Source organism: Festucalex cinctus, chromosome 1, assembly GCF_051991245.1.
Source record: "Festucalex cinctus isolate MCC-2025b chromosome 1, RoL_Fcin_1.0, whole genome shotgun sequence".
In the NCBI taxonomy this organism is placed as follows: Eukaryota; Metazoa; Chordata; class Actinopteri; order Syngnathiformes; family Syngnathidae; genus Festucalex; species Festucalex cinctus.
The window spans coordinates 29,949,750-29,965,973 of NC_135411.1; the positions used below are offsets into that span (position 1 = coordinate 29,949,750).

The window sequence follows — 16,224 nt, forward strand, 5'->3', positions numbered from 1 at the left end:
ATTAGCCATCTGGGTTGTTTTTATAAGAAAAACGATTTTTAAAAAAATCAAATAGTGGAGTAAAATCCTCTGATCTACTTTTCCCTTAACTTTTTGGTTGCATTGTGTGTTCAAGTCCTTGTGGATGGTGGGGTGATTTTAATGAAGTGTGAAGTATTTTGAGTTACATTGGCATGTATGAAAAGCAGTTTGATAAATTCACATTGACCATAAAAAAAGAAACTTAACAAACACGACATGTACACTAAATACTAGTCGGAATGAAACAATTTTCTCATTTTAGTCAAAACAAGCCGCGACCCTTGTGAGGAATAAGCGGTCAAGAAAATGGATGGATAGTCAAAACAAAATTTAGGTTTAAGTAGCACCGTCAGAATTGGCTAGCACATCTGTCTCACAGTCCTGAGGTTCAAGGTTCAAATCTTGTCTCTGGTCAAGATAAGCCCTTTAAAAAAAAAAAAAATAGAGGAATTTAGTATTTTGCCTCCCAACTACTGTATGATGGTGCTTGGAGAAAACTACAAACAACCTTCTGTATATATAATATATTCAACTAAACAAACTTAACAGTGGTAATGTTTCACAAGTTTTATTTTTCAAACTCTAAAAGTCAAATCAGAATAAAAATGGTCTCAATTTCAGCTTAGACTCGCCAGAACCAACATAAACATGACAACAAAATTACATTGACAAAAAAAAAATCTTACATGAGGGCAACATGTTTGTTGAACTTCTGTCTTTTTGTAAATGTGTAATAATAAGAAGTAATTTTAAATTGTGCTCGAAGCAGAAAACTTGTTTATCTGGACGAGTTAGAGCTGGAACGAGAGCGGTGGCGCCTGCGGCCGGGAGATCTGGAACGAGAGCGGCGCCGTACTGGTGAACGCCTCCTTGGGGAGCGGGACCTGAAAGGATGTTGGAAAAACGAAAATGTTAAGGAAAGCCTCCTAGAACAGTTGGACTTGAAGGTAAATCAAAAGCATTAAATGGTCACAGTTGTGTCCTAACTGCAATTTAACGTGCTTAATTCTGAACGCAGCCAGCTATAAGAGGGTGTGCACGCTTCTGCAACCACATTATCCCAGATGTTTATTTGTACTTCCCTTCTCTAAAAGATGGTTAAAAAGGTTGGAAATGATTTTTGTAAGTATCAGTTTGATTTATTTTACATCACAAAAATAGAGCATTTGAACAGCGGTGTGGCTCTCGGAGGACTTAACAAAATGGTCCTTAAGTAGGAAGGAATAGGTAAGGAAGATAAAGTATGGAATATGGACCTTCTCCTCATGCGGGGTGGGCTGCGTCGCCACATGGGCGGCGGTGGGGGCATTCTGCGAGGTGGAGACAGTCGACGAGGTGGAGGACGGACCCTTTGGGGCAGAACAGCAGCTGCTGTGATCTCTTGTCCATCAATCTGACCTATGAACACATGTTGAAACAGTCACCAATTCTTACAAGGGAAAAAAAGAAAGAAAAAAAAAGAAAAAAGAAAATTTAAAAAAGCATTTGAATCTTTATTTTTTTTAATGGAAATCAGAAATCCTAATCTTAGATTGCATTTAAAATGTATTTGAGAAAAATAATCTTAATCTAATGTGAAATATAGGGTGGTGAGCACATCCGCCTCCCAGTTCTGAGGACTCCGGTTCGAGTCCAGGCTCCGGCCTTCCTGGGTGGAGTTTGCATGTTCTCCCCGTGCCTGCGTGGGTCTTCTCCGGTCTCCTCCCACATTCCAAAGACATGCATGGCAGGTTAATTGGCCGTTCCGAATTGTCCCTAGGTGTGCTTGTGAGTGTGAGTGTGAGTTGTTCGTCTCTGTGTGCCCTGCGATTGGCTGGCAACGAGTCCAGGGTTTCCCCTGCCTACTGCCCAGAGCCAGCTGAGATTGGCGCCAGCACCCCCGCGACCCTTGTGAGGAATAAGCCGTCAAGAAAATGGATGGATAATGCGAAATATAAAATCCCAATTTTACAAATAGTCAAAATCCTACAAGGATTTAGTTATATTTATAAAGACAAATTGTAATACAATCTTGAAAAAAATAAAATAAAAAAATAGGCGTACTTTCTTGTGCTTAACCTCACTCAAAATAAATAAATAAATAAATAAATAAAACTATACATTTGAGGACCACCCTATACTGAAGAGCTCTTGTATATGCGTTTATAATTTTGCACACTGAACTAAACAATATCCTACCTCCATCCATGTACTTTAGGGCCTTCTGGGCCTCCTCGGGGCTTTCATATTCCACGTAAGCAAAGCCCTTGGACATGTGCGGGACCTGCCTCTCCATCGGCATCTCAACCGATTTGATTTTCCCGTACGTGGCAAAGATCTCCTGGATGTGGTCCTGTTTGCAAGAAGAAAAATGGGAGAAACTTGCCAATATTCGAAACCAAAAATCCGGTCCTATCTTGTAAAAGTGGCTTGTTGCTGTGATATCGGAGTGGCTCGGACAACTAAAGATAAATTCCTCGTGTGTCTTCAACATACTGGGCCAATAAAGATGATTCTGAGTTTAATTAGTTCAGCCACCAAGTCATCTCAATGAAAGAAGTCCCTTATCAAGAGAGCCACCTGATCAACACACAGTCCTTTAAAAAGATTAAAAAAAAAAAAAAAAAAAAAAAAAAAAAACACTACAGATACATCAGGCACTAGAAGAAGACAAAGTATGTTAGTTACTCTACGTCCTCAACCAGATGTGTATGTTAGTCTTCTTGTATTTGGACACAGGGGAATTAAAAGAGAAATCATGTGAAACAAAATCTTTACAATAGTATCTATTATGCGCCACCACTAGTCGTAACCGATTGATTGTGATTAATATTGCTTTTGTGTAGGAATTAAGAAGGAAAAATCCGCCCATTTTTATCCATCTAAGCGGGCTGCAATTTTGCCTTGTATTGCCATTTACTGTCGAATTAAAGTGACATCACAGTGCCAGAGGGCTCAGGTAATGACTGTCACATATTTTCTGGGCTGATCCATCAGGCATTGTGATGTCACTTTCAGTCGATACAAAGTGGCACTAAGTGACAAAATTTGGGTGGATTTTTTGACTTGATTTTCCCTTTAATGGTCATTTTTGTTCGATTTGGTAGTTGAGTACCCACCAAAAGGGCCGATAATATTGTAGAACAAATTGATGTGAAATTCAGCGCGGTGAGATGGATCAAGATGTTGAGACTGTTCTGAAAATATGGTCATTAAGATTCTTAATGCACAAAGCTTGCAACTAAAACAAATAAATAAATTGTAATTCGGGGCACTTGCAAGTCAGGCACCAACATAAAAACTCAGAGGAACTGTTAGTGTCAAAAGGGCAGACCTTGGTGACATTCCTGGTCAGCCGCCCCAAGTGAACCTTAGTTGATTTAGGGCTGGGGGTTCTTTTCCTCCTCTCCTTCTCTTTCTCCTTTTCCTTTTCTTCTCCCCTCTTCTGTGTTTTGGACCTGCACAGCAACAACAACAACAACAGTGATCATCATAACAAACAAGTCTGATTTATGTCTGAATCTCAAGAGAGACTTACGCCGAGCGGGAGCGGCGGCGGTTGTCATGGCGCCGGCGGCTCGGGCTGGGCGAGCCCGAGGAGCTGGAAGAGGAGGAGGATCGCGAGCTCGAGGAACCCGAGTGGCTGCTTCCGGAGGAGCTGGAGCCGCTGGACGAACCCGAACTGGAACCGGAGCTGCTGCTGGAAGAGGAGCTCGATCGGGACCTGATTGTAAACGTGACTGGTCAGCTTTAGGCTCATTTAAGAGCGGTGTCGAATGCTCCGCAAGTGCTCCAATTTGGACTTGAAGCAGAATTTTCTCAACCCGCAAGAGACATTTTCAAATCTCTTACATTTGCTCCGCAAGTGTGTTTTTCTTTGTATTAGTTTTGTTTTGAGATGTCACCATAGAAAAGTGCTAGGGATGGCAAAGTGGAAATGTGTAGTAGGAATTGCAACATCTGCTGCAGGCTGCTCTGTACAACAAGTAGGGCCCCAGCTATAGCATATTTTAGAATAAATTATTCTACCAATTATCAACATCAAAATGTGCATGTAAGGTGGAGGTACTACTGTTGTCCACTTGGGGTCGCCATCCTAACATTCCACGCTGAGTGTGTATGGATTTAAATAGAGACCAAGGACATCACATGGTCCCAGCGTTTGCCAGCATACAGTTGAATGTTGTGATCTTAAGTTGTGACTGTCAGACTGTGGAGTATGGGGACAACAGCTACAGCTCGTTTATGAATGTGCTTGTTGTGTGTTAATTTTGGTGAAGATGGACGAATTTCGTTCTCGACTAAAGAGTCCTTACTGTGGCGTACTGTCAAAGTGCCTTGCTGAAAGCCATGGCAAAGGCAGACAAGCAAGCATGTTTGCACTTGCTGTATGACAATGTCATTTTTTTATACTGTTGTTTGCTTAGTTCTTCAATAATTTGTAATTGTGGACTTCAGACCTGCTGCTGCTGCTTCCGGTGGACGCACTACGGCGTTTCCTGGCTTTCTCCCGCCCTCTGTCCTTTTCGCCGTCCTTGGCGGCAGATTTTTCCTTGGCTCGGTCTTTAGTTTTCTCCTCCTCCTTCCGCTTAGTAGGAGATGGAGCCCTAACAGTTTATATTATAAAAAAAAAAAAAAAAAAAAAGTATTAGTGGAGTGCAGTAAGGTCTTGAAATATAATTTCAATGTTTTTTACATTTCCCCCTATGCCAGTGGTGTCCAAACTACAGCTCGGGGGCCATTTGCGGCCCGACATCCATTTTTCAGTGGTCCGCGACATATGCTAATAATGGCATTTGACTCAGTTCAAATAAAATAAACAAAACATAAATGTTTGGAGACGGTCAAAGTAAATAGGCAGGGTATCGAAAAACAGGTGCCATTAAAGGTTATTTTAGTTCACTAAAACTAATGAAAAAACTAAAGCTAAAATTAAAAAAAAACAATATTGTTACTGAAATAACATAAAAACGAAAAAGCTTTTTAAAAAACAAAAACTAACTGAAACTACATTTTATGTTTACAAAACTAACTATAACTACAGTAAACATGTCCTTCGTTTTAGTCTTTGGTAATTAATTTAATATATGAGCCTTTGGGGATGATTTTAAATGTGATTTTTAGTAGATTTATTTGGATATAAACCGGAATAATCATGTTTGAAAGTATGAAGTCATCTCGCAGAAACCAATAGAAAAGCACCTTCAGATGACATTGCTCCCACGGTGTTTTTTAAACAACAACAATACACATAAAAAAAAAAACTAATACTGAAACTAACAAACTAAACTAAAACTAAGCATTTTTTAAAGAACAGAACCACCTTGAAAATTAATATAAACTAACTAAAATGAAAAATTCCAAAATTATAATAACCCTACTGCCATATTACAAATACATTGGTTTATATACTGTAGCATTTTTCTAAATATGCAAAAGCACAAATAAATTATTTGTACCATTTTTAGGACTAAACACAATTTCTCTTCATAACATCATGTGGCCCTTGCTTCGGATTTTCTGTGTGGCCCTTAGATGAAAAAGTTTGGACACCCCTGCCCGATGCTTATAGAACACTCTTGATACTTCCATAACTGCATAACTGTGTTGTACCATCACCATATTGCACAGTGCTCATCAAGCACGTCACTTCGGAATTTCAGACTGCACCGGAACGTGTGTAGATGATTAATATGGAAATAAATATCTTTAGCATTCAATATTTTTTAAATGAACATTTTATATTTATTTCTAGCTCTGTAAAAATGATTATCAATTCAGCAACCCTAATTCTGTTGTTTTCATTGTACTGTACAGGAACCGTATCGGTTTTTTTTTTTTTTTTTTTTTGCGTTATTGGATAAAATACCCCTCTATTGAAAGAGAGAAAAACTAAATATTAGGAACACCTCACAGTGATACAATGATACACATTTGCACAATAATACACACAGATGTTAACATGTTCTTGCATAAATAATTACCATCAGTCTCAAGCAAATGATTGTTCCATTTTACGTACAGTGGTTGCATAAAATTAATTTCGTAGTGGCGGTTATATTAGTTACCGGTAATGTAGCAGAGTGGTGTAAATGCTAGCTGGTTAGCTCCACAAAATGCCCGCAAATCTTTTCAGAATTTGGTTTCTGTATAAATTGTGAAAAAAAAAAAAATTGTACATCTGAGTGATCTGAATTTATAAAGGCGATACGAGTGAGAGATTACGAAAAAACAACATAATTAGCAATAAATATAAAAACAATTCATTCATTTAAAAAAAAACCACAAAAAAAAAACCGCGCCGCCATTGAATTTCATTCAGGCAGACTGAAACCACGGGGCTTTTGTCAAATTGTGAAATGCTCGAAATCTGAAACATATATAACCTTACACTGCATGGTAAATTGGTGCAAGCACCAAAAACTACCAAATAACATTATTCTCTCAATTGTAACTATTTAATAAAATAGTAAACTTACATGTTTTTTGTTCCAGGTGATAAAGTCCCGAGCGACGACAGGCCTCGAGTAGAGTCGCAGGCTGATGACGACGGTAGTCGGAAATGACGTCACTACCTGAGCGCCACTTACGACTCATTTGTTTATTTATGCGCTCCTCGATAAAAATCATACGTTAGCTTGTCGACGGAGTGATTTTGAACGAGGCGCGTCTCGAATGTCACCGAGTGTCTGTTTTTCTTTCACCAGGTGAGCAGTCGACTTTTTGTTTGCATTTGTCGATGCAAAGCTACCATTTTGTAGCTATGATTGTGTATCAAAGCCAGGTTTGAGGATAAACCAACACTTAGTAGACACAACTGCTTTTATGATTCGTGGTTGTTGGAGTAAATGTGTGTTCTTTATAACGTGCAGTATATGTTCTATTATGATATGAATACATGGTATATTTTGGTTGGGTCTGATGTTCAAGTTGTTCATTGCCATATATGGATTTACTGCACTATACAGGTGATTTTGTATGTGGTATACTTTGGCTCATGAACTGTTTCTTATCAGATTAATTGACAGATGACTTGGGACCACGAATTAAGTGTTAAAACTATGCATTGTTGCATAAATTTAAACTTGTTTTTAATCCAGTGCATTACAGTCATTCAGTTCAGTTGTACAATCAATTTGCATTGAATGTAAGACCTGCTTGTTTTCAGACAATTATAAATCTACATATTTAATAAATGATTTATTAAATATACTTTTTTTTTTTTTTTCGAGGATTAAACCCCTCCTCCCCGCCTCATTTCAGAGGAACATCTGGCCTTGCAAGTTGCAACTGTATTTTAATTATGTTTTGAGATAGTATTTGACGTAAACAGTTTGAGAACTCGTGCTAGATGTGATATGAAAAAAATGGGATATATTGAAAAGGGGGGCTAGCTCCCATTCGTTGCAATAGAACATGTACGGTACATACTCCGCTCGCATATATTTTTACCACAAGCTTTACTATTTTATTCGTTGGTACATATATGAAATTAAATAAATGTTTTTTGTACAGGACACGTTGAGTTTTTACACTGTATTTGTATTTATAACGCCTTGCAGTGGGTGGTTGTGTCCCTGCACTTGCTTATAACTCCGGAAATTTATATTTTGCCTGTGTGAAAGCTTCTGTGCATTTTTGCTATATTATTTGGATTATGATGTGTTCCTTTTCATAGATACAAACCACGCCATGGGTCGCCTGGACGACGCCGCCAAGCGCAAAGTGGTCGAGTTGAGGAAGGCCGGCCTGAGTTTCCGCAAGATAAAGGCCGTCCTGGAGCTAGAGAACATCAAGGTGTCGGCGCAGGCCATCTACCTGTTCCTAAGGGAGTTCCAAGGCAGGCGACCAGGCAGGGTCAGGCCCGTGGAGGCTGGGAGCAATGCGGGGCCGGTGCCTGTGCAGAATCTCGTCGGGGGGCTGCAGGAAAGCTGGAGCAACATACGTCTGCAACACCTGCTGCGAGATGCGTCCCAGCGCGCCAACATGACCAAGTTCGCGAAGCAGGTGTCCACGGAAGCAGACAGCAGTGCGAAAGCGTCCGGCTCTGGGGAAAGCAACGCAGAGAGTCAAGCCAACCAGCAGCAACAGTGTTTGGAGGATAACGACATCCAGATTGTGAGCGTCACTTCTTTAGCGCAGAGTCAGCAAAGAGCAGAGACAAGTGCGACTTCATCTACTGGAACAGCATCTGTGGCCTTCACCAGGAGGAGAGTCACACCCTCCCCCGCCACCAGCTCTATGCTGGCGGCCCGTAAACGGATTTTGGACAAAGCGCTCACGCACAGGATGAAGGTCTGATTATTGGCATTCTTGCCTGTCATAGTCGTTAAATGAGTTGACAGACTGTGGTTTTGTTCCACCAGGTGACTTCATTGTTGAGGAGAGAGCATGCGAACATCCAAAGATCCGATTTAGCTGTGATGTCACAACAACCACCACCACCATCAGCAGCAACAGCAGTACCAACACATTATGATCTGACCACAGAAAAGGTGAGAAAATGGATGATGCATGCATAATGCATCAAATGGTCCTTTCCATACATAGACATGTAGCAATTCTATAGCTAGATTAGTCATGATGTGGTATGACTTTGATAAACAGCGTTCTTTAAATTGCTGATTTCTCAGACCCGACTGGAAGACGGTGTCACAAACACAACCAGGCGGTTTGTCCCACAACGACCAGGTCTGTCCGTGCGCTCCCTTCACACACTGCCTCGAGTTGGAATCCGGCTTCCTAACCGTCCAGCGGCTCCTTTGGCATCCTCGGCTCCCGGGGGCGCTGTTCTCCTCATGCAGACTTCCGGAGGAGAGCCAAGCCAAGATGCCGGGGCAAGACGCGGCCTTCAGGATCAGATCCAGACGCTGGGCTGCGAGGTGCACAGCCTGGGCCTGGCTGTGAAGATGCTAGTGGAGCAGCAGAGTCGCTTGGAGAGGGAGCAGGTGCAGCAGACTCACATCCAAAAACAGATCCTCAGCACCCTGCAGAGCCTCGCGTCCAAAGCGGGACCTTGCGGCAACGCGCAGCAAGCGCAAAACAAAACGCCGTCCCCTTCCTGTTTGCCCGCGTCCTCTTCCTCGTTCAGCCAAGACACCTTCGACTTTAATCAAGTCACCTTCGACCAGTGCAGCCAAACCCAAGCAGCCTACGACTCACTCGAGAGTCTGGAACCCGTCGAGGCCTTTAAACTACCCGTCCTGAGCCCTGATGGCATGAACGGCTTCCCATCATGTAGCAGCGCCGAGAACCTCCCGCTCACTCACACACCACCGCAGACGCAACAACCTTACGCGGGTGCATACCCCCAGCAAAACTGCCAGACCCTCTTGGCGCCCTTCGCCCAGTCATACGTGCCAGCGTACGACCGCTCGCATCCTCAGGCGTTCAGAGAGGCAGGAAGCAAGACGTCAGATTTCCAGAGGAGCTGCTCTGAGAGGAATCTTCAGGACTGCAGTGTCTCCACGCAGGATCAACACCTCAATATTATCAAAGTAGAAGGACCTTAGATTGATTGTAGCGTATTGCAGCTTTTATTCTATTTTTTTTAAAGAACATATTTATTTCTTAAGTAAAGTTGAACCTTGACCACAAATGTCGACTAAAGCGGGGTATACACATTCTGATTTTTTTCTTTACCAATTTTTGAAAGGCGAGACACCCTACAAGACAAGGAAAAAAACAACATTAATTGCTTCCTGCTCTTGTAGTGTGCAATGTATTTTTCATGCCAACGTAGTGTGCCACCGCACACCTAATTCTTACTTCCACGGATAAATACCAGTCCATTCCTCAAACCAGATGTCCGCTATAGTACTAGTACTAACCTGTGAAAGGCAGTGTGGCTCCAAAGGGCATCAAGTTTGCCAGAAAATACAAAAAAAAGAAGATATTGAATAAGCTAGGCTAACTGTTAGCTAATGAGATAATTAAGTACGAGTGATGGATTAGGTTTACATTTTGCAGCATTTTTTTTTTTCCGATGGGCGTTACTTTCACTTGATTGTTGACGATGGCTCTAACAATATGACACAGACAAATCTTGAGTAGCACCAGTAGATATAGTTTTTTATAAGAGAAAATTAAAAGTCTCTTTCTTAGCAATGAAATGTACATGTAGCGCTTCTCCCAGACTTTTTTGCTGCCAAGGCTGAAAAATAACAGGAAAACACCGCAGAGATTGCAATGAGGTCAAGTTAGACAGTCTTGGTGAGTGGCAACGTAAGATGGTCCCTGGTGGCTTACTTCTCTTGATGACAAATCTCATGGCAACTTGATAATACTAAATCAGAGAGAAAGCTGAACAACGTAATAATTACAAAAAAATATGTTATAATTAACAGAATAGATTTTATAAGTGGGTGGCACGGTGATCGAGTGGTTAGCACCTCCGCCTCCCATTACTAAGGACGCAAGATCGAGTCCAGGCTCCGGCCTTCCTGGGTGGAGTTTGCATGTTCTCCCCGTGCCTGCGTGGGTCTTCTCCGGGTACTCCGGTCTCCTCCCACATTCCAAAGACATGCATGGCAGGTTAATTGGTTCCTCTGAATTGTCCCTAGGTTTCTTGTGAGTGTGGATGGTTGTTCGCCTCTGTGTGCCCTGCAACTGGCTGGCAACCAGTTCAGGGTGTCCCCGCCTACTGCCCAAAGCTGGCTGGGATAGGCTCCAGCACCCCCCGCGATGGATGGATTTTATAAGTGCAAATAATTTTTTTCTAACAATACCTGAACATCACAAGCTAATCGCTCAGGATAATATTTTAGAAACGGCTGGCTTGGTAAAAAAAAAAAAAAAAAAAAAAGAACGAAAAAAGTAAAATGTTCAAATCCAGCCTAAAATGTATGTGTGTATCACGATTTAGCCAATATGGCAGGAAATGACGAAGCTAAGCAAGCATGTTAATGTAAGCGCACCCTGCTGCTGTGCCTTATTGGAAGCTGCAGTGCTCCACTCCGCAGTCTCCACTTTAACGGAGCAGCTCTCATTACTGTCATGATCATTTAAGGTGAGTGTAAATACAGGGAAGTCTTGTGTCTTGTTGACATTCCAACTGATATGTTCACTGCGACACATTTTTCCACAAATTGCCCCTTCATATTTCTGTGCAGTGGAAAGTTTGCATTTGCATGGTCGCCATCGCATTCCTGCTCTCTTCGCATTTGTTGGTGCCCTAGTTCCAAAGAAAAAGCAAAACCTTAAGGCAGAGGTCCCACTGTAATGAAAATGGCAATTGAGTCATGGTTGGATGAAACCATGTACAGTATGTAGCACAGCCAGTTTTTTTTTTTTTTAAACAAAACAAATGTTTTTGATGAGTTTGTATTTGTATATAAAGTTGTCCACATTAAAGCATCAGTTTGTTGCAAACGTGTTTAAGGTCCACATTTGTTTTTTGTTTGTTTGTTTTACAGATAGGCCAGGTCATTCATAACAAATAAATACAAATCTAATTTAAAAAAATCAAAGTTGAGTCATGTATGTGCAAGTCATGCTTTCCACACCCCTGAACTAGACCAAAACAATTGCATATAAATAATGTCAATAATCTGTTTACATGTAATTTCTTTAGGAGAAAACCAGACAAACCTGAAATCTGTCGTGTGGCGTAATGTAACAGTGAAGCGACCCTATTGTCTTGAGAGATCATGTGACTGATGATACCTTTATGTGATCACTTGCCGGACAACATGCTTATTGTGCAGCCACACACCATGAAGATCCTCCTTTTTGCGCTGTGTATCTGCTTCTTTCTGCATGTCCGGACTGAAGACATTGACCGCTGTAAGTACAGGCGTTACTGTAGTACATTTTTAATTCCTTCCTGTTTACTGTAATTTGTTTGTGCCTCCACAGATGCCTACTGCGAAAGTTGCATAATAGCAGCCAAAGGTACTGCATGGCCTGGTTTATACAGTATATGCTATCAGGTTTCTCAATAATATACGCTCTAAGAAAAAGTTTTTAACAAATAATGGATAGGTTCTAACCTGTAATATTGAAAGTAAGGCATGTCATATTAGGCAGATGTTTTGAGGTTTACTGCTTCCATGTAGCTGCACCGTATCAAGCTTGCTTGCAAAAAAAATAAATAAAAAATCCACCAACGTCTTGTAGCACGGGAAACTCATGACTTGGTGCATTTGTAGAGGTACCATTGTATCAGATTTTTTCTTCCCCTATCCATTTCTTCACGATGTTGATATTTTGTTCTCTAGAGTTTGAGAAAGAAATGCAAGAAGCTCCTGTTCAAAGCCGACAGGCACTTGTGGACGACCTTATCGGTGACGTGTGCAACAGACTAAACTCCTACAAGCAGTTTACCAAAGACAAGCTGACCACTGCCTGCATAAAACTCTTTGGTATGATCACCATTTGGACAGTCATTCATTTAAATATTGACCATTAATGCGTGTACAATTGATACCGTGTTCAGATTCTCACTACGACCAGTTCCATGCAGCTCTGCTGAGTCACGAACCGAATCGACTGGACATTGTGCTTTGCTACGAGAAGTCGACAGTGTGTGTCGGGGTAAAACGACACTCTTTTGAGGTGGTTAACATTTGTTTTGACTTTCAAGGTTAATTTTTCCTGTCACTTTCCATGAGACTGTATTCCTATCACAGGAGTCGAAAATCCCGTTCACAGACGACCACATTGAGACTCTTCTCCAAGACCACAAAGAAAACGTACGCATTACTCGACCTATACATTCCAGCTCAAAAGATGAGTTGTGAAAACTACAACTTCTGTCGTCATGGCAACAATTCATCGCCACTCTCCAGGATATGATGTATATCTTTTAAAGATTTTGGTGGTGGCAATAAAAGTGTGTTCACAGAAAATACATGGTAAGACTCCTTTATCTGCTCATTGAAACGTTTGAATCTTTAATGGTCTTAAACTTTCATGGTCACTTATACCAACAATAACTGTACCAGAAGACTGAATATCGTCATTTTAACTAATTATTGGATGCGGTAGAGACAGGACCATGGAGCCTTTTCTGCCAGATGAGGAAGAAGGTCTAATCTATCCAAAATGGTCGGTTGTTCTTATCTGTGCCTAGGTCAGTACGTTTCACGTACTAACTGTTCGCCCCACGGCACACAAAATTGCTTGCTCCTTGTGATGTAAATCCTGTAAGAACAAAATATATTAAAAAATAAGGCAAATGTTTTTTAGTCCAAATCATGAATTAAACAAACACCAGGAAACTAAAACAATAGGAGGTATACTAGATAGAAATGTAACAAGGTCTTTCTGTTACCTTATCTACATCATACATGCCATTGAACACCAGCGCGGAGCATCGGATGAATTATCGACATCAGATACATTTTATGCTAGTTTAACAATAGTTCATATTCACACTGTGCTTATTGCGTAATCACATAAACCTGTGTGACGATCTGTGCTCCCATTGGATAAAAATTACGAGGGTCTGATGTTGAACACATAACAAAACCCGGAAATATAAGAAAACGTGAAATTCCGACGTGCTTCATTACTTCTCTGCATATTATTGGCGTTATTAAAAGCAAGATATTTGCGAGCGTCAAGAGCAGTTCATTCAACGGTGGTTCCGCCGATACTGTTTGTAATTTTGAAACAGCCTCGTCAATCGTGTGCAGTAACCTGAAGGCAGTGACGTGCAGTGAGCTCTAGGCTTGGTTAGGCAGGCAGTCGTAAATTGAAAACATACACACCAATTACAAATGTGTGTCAGCAGGCGAGTGTACAACATATCCTAGGCCCTAGGATATGTTATATACGACATAGGGTGACCCTATTTTAATCGGGGAAAGAAAAGAAAAAAACAAAACAAAAAGGACACTTAGACCTAACTAATATATTTAAAAATGATATTGTTTAGTCCAAGATGGTATACATTCAAACTATTTTAATGCATGCCTCCTCTGTATTGTTAGAAACATAAATTACTTGACAAAAACGATTATGACAGAATGTTTTAAGCGCATTTTTTGCTCCGCAAACGAATTGGGTTGAGCGAGGTTCGTGCCCTCGCCTCCCTCGACTAGATTCGTATTAGGTGATTGGGCCAGTAGGGATGAAATGATGCATCAAAAATTGATTACCGATGCAAACTGCTTAAAATATGCATCGATGTAAAAAATAAAAGAATCGATTCACAACAGCATGTTAACCGTTGTTTTTCATCGTTTTTAGCCTGACTCTTTTTGGGGACACAATGTCCGGTTAGGAGTTTGGCGATGCCGAGTAGACTAGATCCCAAAGCAGACACACAAGAGGTTTACAAAAAGGTTTATTCAACAAAAGGCGCACGCAACACGTGGAACAAAGGAAAAGCGGCTCGCACAATGCGAGGGAGGGAAAAACACCACAACTGCTCGACAATAGGTCGGCCTCAAAGTACAACACAAAATAACTTTTCTACAACATACAAAACCTACGTACTTACGTAAGCAGGGATAAACGCGAAGGACAAAACCCATAAGTACATAAAATTCACAAGCACTAAACACAGGCAGCTGACAGGCACATGGGAGAAAGCAAACAATCCTTTAGCACCAGCAGACTGCTGCCGCCAGCCTTAAATACCTGCTGATTGGTGATGGGTGACAGGTGTGATCCTAGGCACCTCCCACCACTAACTAGTACTCTGCATTAGGGGGAGACAATTAAAGCACACCAGAGAACAGACATAGCAGGTACAGTATTGTTTGGCGTGTCTTTGTAGACGCCAGAAAAATTCGGTTAGATGTAAGTAATCAATTTAATGTTTTAAATTTTATAAGTGGCTTCACATTTACTAAATGAGACAATTGCGTGTGGCCGCAATGAATTACACTGCGGTGAATGTGTCGCTGATGTAGTCTCTTATTGGTCCATTAGAGGGCATCATTGTTACACTTTTGAACCAGAGCCGTAGAGAGAGAGAGAGAGAGAGAGAGAGAGAGAGAGAGAGAGAGAGAGAGAGAGAGAGAGAGAGAGAGAGAGAGAGACCAACTGAAAACACAAGACACAGGAGAGAAACTCGGTGTACACTACAGTTGACTTTATATTTTCCCCTTGTTTTATTTTTTTTTTAACTTCTGATGTATTTGACAAGCTGATAATATCAGGAATACACTGTATGTATGATACAGGCTATTACAAGAATATGGTATATTTTTACTGTCCAGGATTTTAATTTTCAATGTTTTGAATGCTGGAAGTGTGTTCATACATAACACATAATATATTCAAATAAGACACAGGTCTCAAACTCCAGTCCTCGAGGGCCACAGTCTTGCATGTTTTAGAGGTTTCCCTCCTCAAACACACCTGATTATGCAGCAAGCTCTGCAGGAACTTGATAATGATCCTCATTATATGATACAGCTGTGTTTGAGGAGTGAAACCTCTAAAACATGCAGGTTTGCGGCCCTCGAGGACTGCAGTTTGAGACCTGTGAAATAAGAGATCTGATTACATGCATTTGCTTTATCTCCTGTGTTTGGCTCCTGCAAAATACTTGATAATAAAGCCAATTTTTCATAGTACCAATGAATGAATTATTACAGGTTCCTCTGTAATTTGTCATTATGAATATATGGTCCTAAATTTAAATGTGATTTCAGTGAAAATGACAACTTTTAATTACAACACAAAATCCACTAATTTCCGTTATTATTATGGGCCCTGTATTATCAACAGTTAAAATCGATAATAATTTTAAGTCCATTCACTTTGCACACTTAGAATTAAAATCAATTATATTTTTATTTTTAATAATAACTCTTAATAAAAGGTTGAAGGCTGCATTGTGCAGTCCCACCGACTTCAAATCGTGTTATTTTACTTGACTTTGCACTACAAAGAAGTGTGATTTGCTTTCCAGTCCTCCCATTTGACATTCGCTTGCCACAATTTCCTTCTCTGTGGGTCTCCAGTGAACATAATAGCCTTGCCTGGTCATTGTGATCAAGACCATCCTGAGCAACAAGGCATGATTGGAACATCAAAGTGGAAACAGCTATTGCAATACACTACTAGAACTCAGAACTGCCTTAATCTATATAAGAACAAGAATATAATAATAATAATAATAATACTAATACTAATAATAATAATAATAATAATAAGAACACTAATAATAATAATAATAATAATAATAATAATAATAATAATAATAATAATAATAATAATATATGATGCTGGAAGAATGTCAGTTTCGCACCCATATTAAGATTATTC

At 40.5% G+C, this 16,224-nt stretch overlaps 2 protein-coding genes across 5 annotated transcripts; one reads left to right on the forward strand and one right to left on the reverse strand.

Annotated features, from left to right (window-relative positions):
* Positions 1-573: 573 nt before the first annotated feature.
* On the reverse strand, positions 574-6,605 carry rnps1 (RNA binding protein S1, serine-rich domain). Of its 3 annotated transcripts, none has more exons than XM_077528265.1 (7): positions 6,480-6,605; positions 4,461-4,607; positions 3,539-3,697; positions 3,335-3,458; positions 2,200-2,353; positions 1,278-1,419; positions 574-905 (listed from the first exon to the last, which is right to left on the reverse strand). In XM_077528265.1, coding segments are annotated over exons 1-7 (834 nt in total). In that variant the 5' UTR covers positions 6,482-6,605; the 3' UTR covers positions 574-799. The 3 variants fall into 3 exon arrangements, with proteins under 3 accessions (XP_077384391.1, XP_077384387.1, XP_077384382.1); XM_077528261.1 differs by having other exon boundaries at positions 3,539-3,700; XM_077528256.1 differs by having other exon boundaries at positions 3,539-3,724.
* Positions 6,504-12,850, forward strand: LOC144022986 (uncharacterized). 2 transcript variants are annotated; one of them, XM_077528230.1, is made up of 8 exons: positions 6,504-6,707; positions 7,679-8,295; positions 8,367-8,495; positions 8,634-11,784; positions 11,857-11,892; positions 12,219-12,362; positions 12,437-12,555; positions 12,630-12,850. In XM_077528230.1, exons 2-4 carry the CDS (start codon positions 7,693-7,695, stop codon positions 9,510-9,512), a joined length of 1,611 nt encoding a protein of 536 aa, XP_077384356.1. In that variant the 5' UTR covers positions 6,504-6,707; positions 7,679-7,692; the 3' UTR covers positions 9,513-11,784; positions 11,857-11,892; positions 12,219-12,362; positions 12,437-12,555; positions 12,630-12,850. The 2 variants fall into 2 exon arrangements, with proteins under 2 accessions (XP_077384356.1, XP_077384346.1); XM_077528220.1 differs by lacking the exon at positions 6,504-6,707 and adding an exon at positions 6,746-6,968.
* Positions 12,851-16,224: the final 3,374 nt, after the last annotated feature.

Coding starts and splice junctions, on each gene's coding strand:
- rnps1 (XM_077528256.1), bottom strand. Junction 1,420..2,199: donor CCTAAAGTACATGGATGGAG/GTAGGATATTGT, acceptor ATGTGTTCATAG/GTCAGATTGATGGACAAGAG. Junction 906..1,277: donor CCACCCCGCATGAGGAGAAG/GTCCATATTCCA, acceptor ACATCCTTTCAG/GTCCCGCTCCCCAAGGAGGC.
- LOC144022986 (XM_077528220.1), top strand. CDS start 6,947: ATGGATTTACTGCACTATACAG. Junction 8,296..8,366: donor CGCTCACGCACAGGATGAAG/GTCTGATTATTG, acceptor TTGTTCCACCAG/GTGACTTCATTGTTGAGGAG. Junction 8,496..8,633: donor ATGATCTGACCACAGAAAAG/GTGAGAAAATGG, acceptor CTGATTTCTCAG/ACCCGACTGGAAGACGGTGT.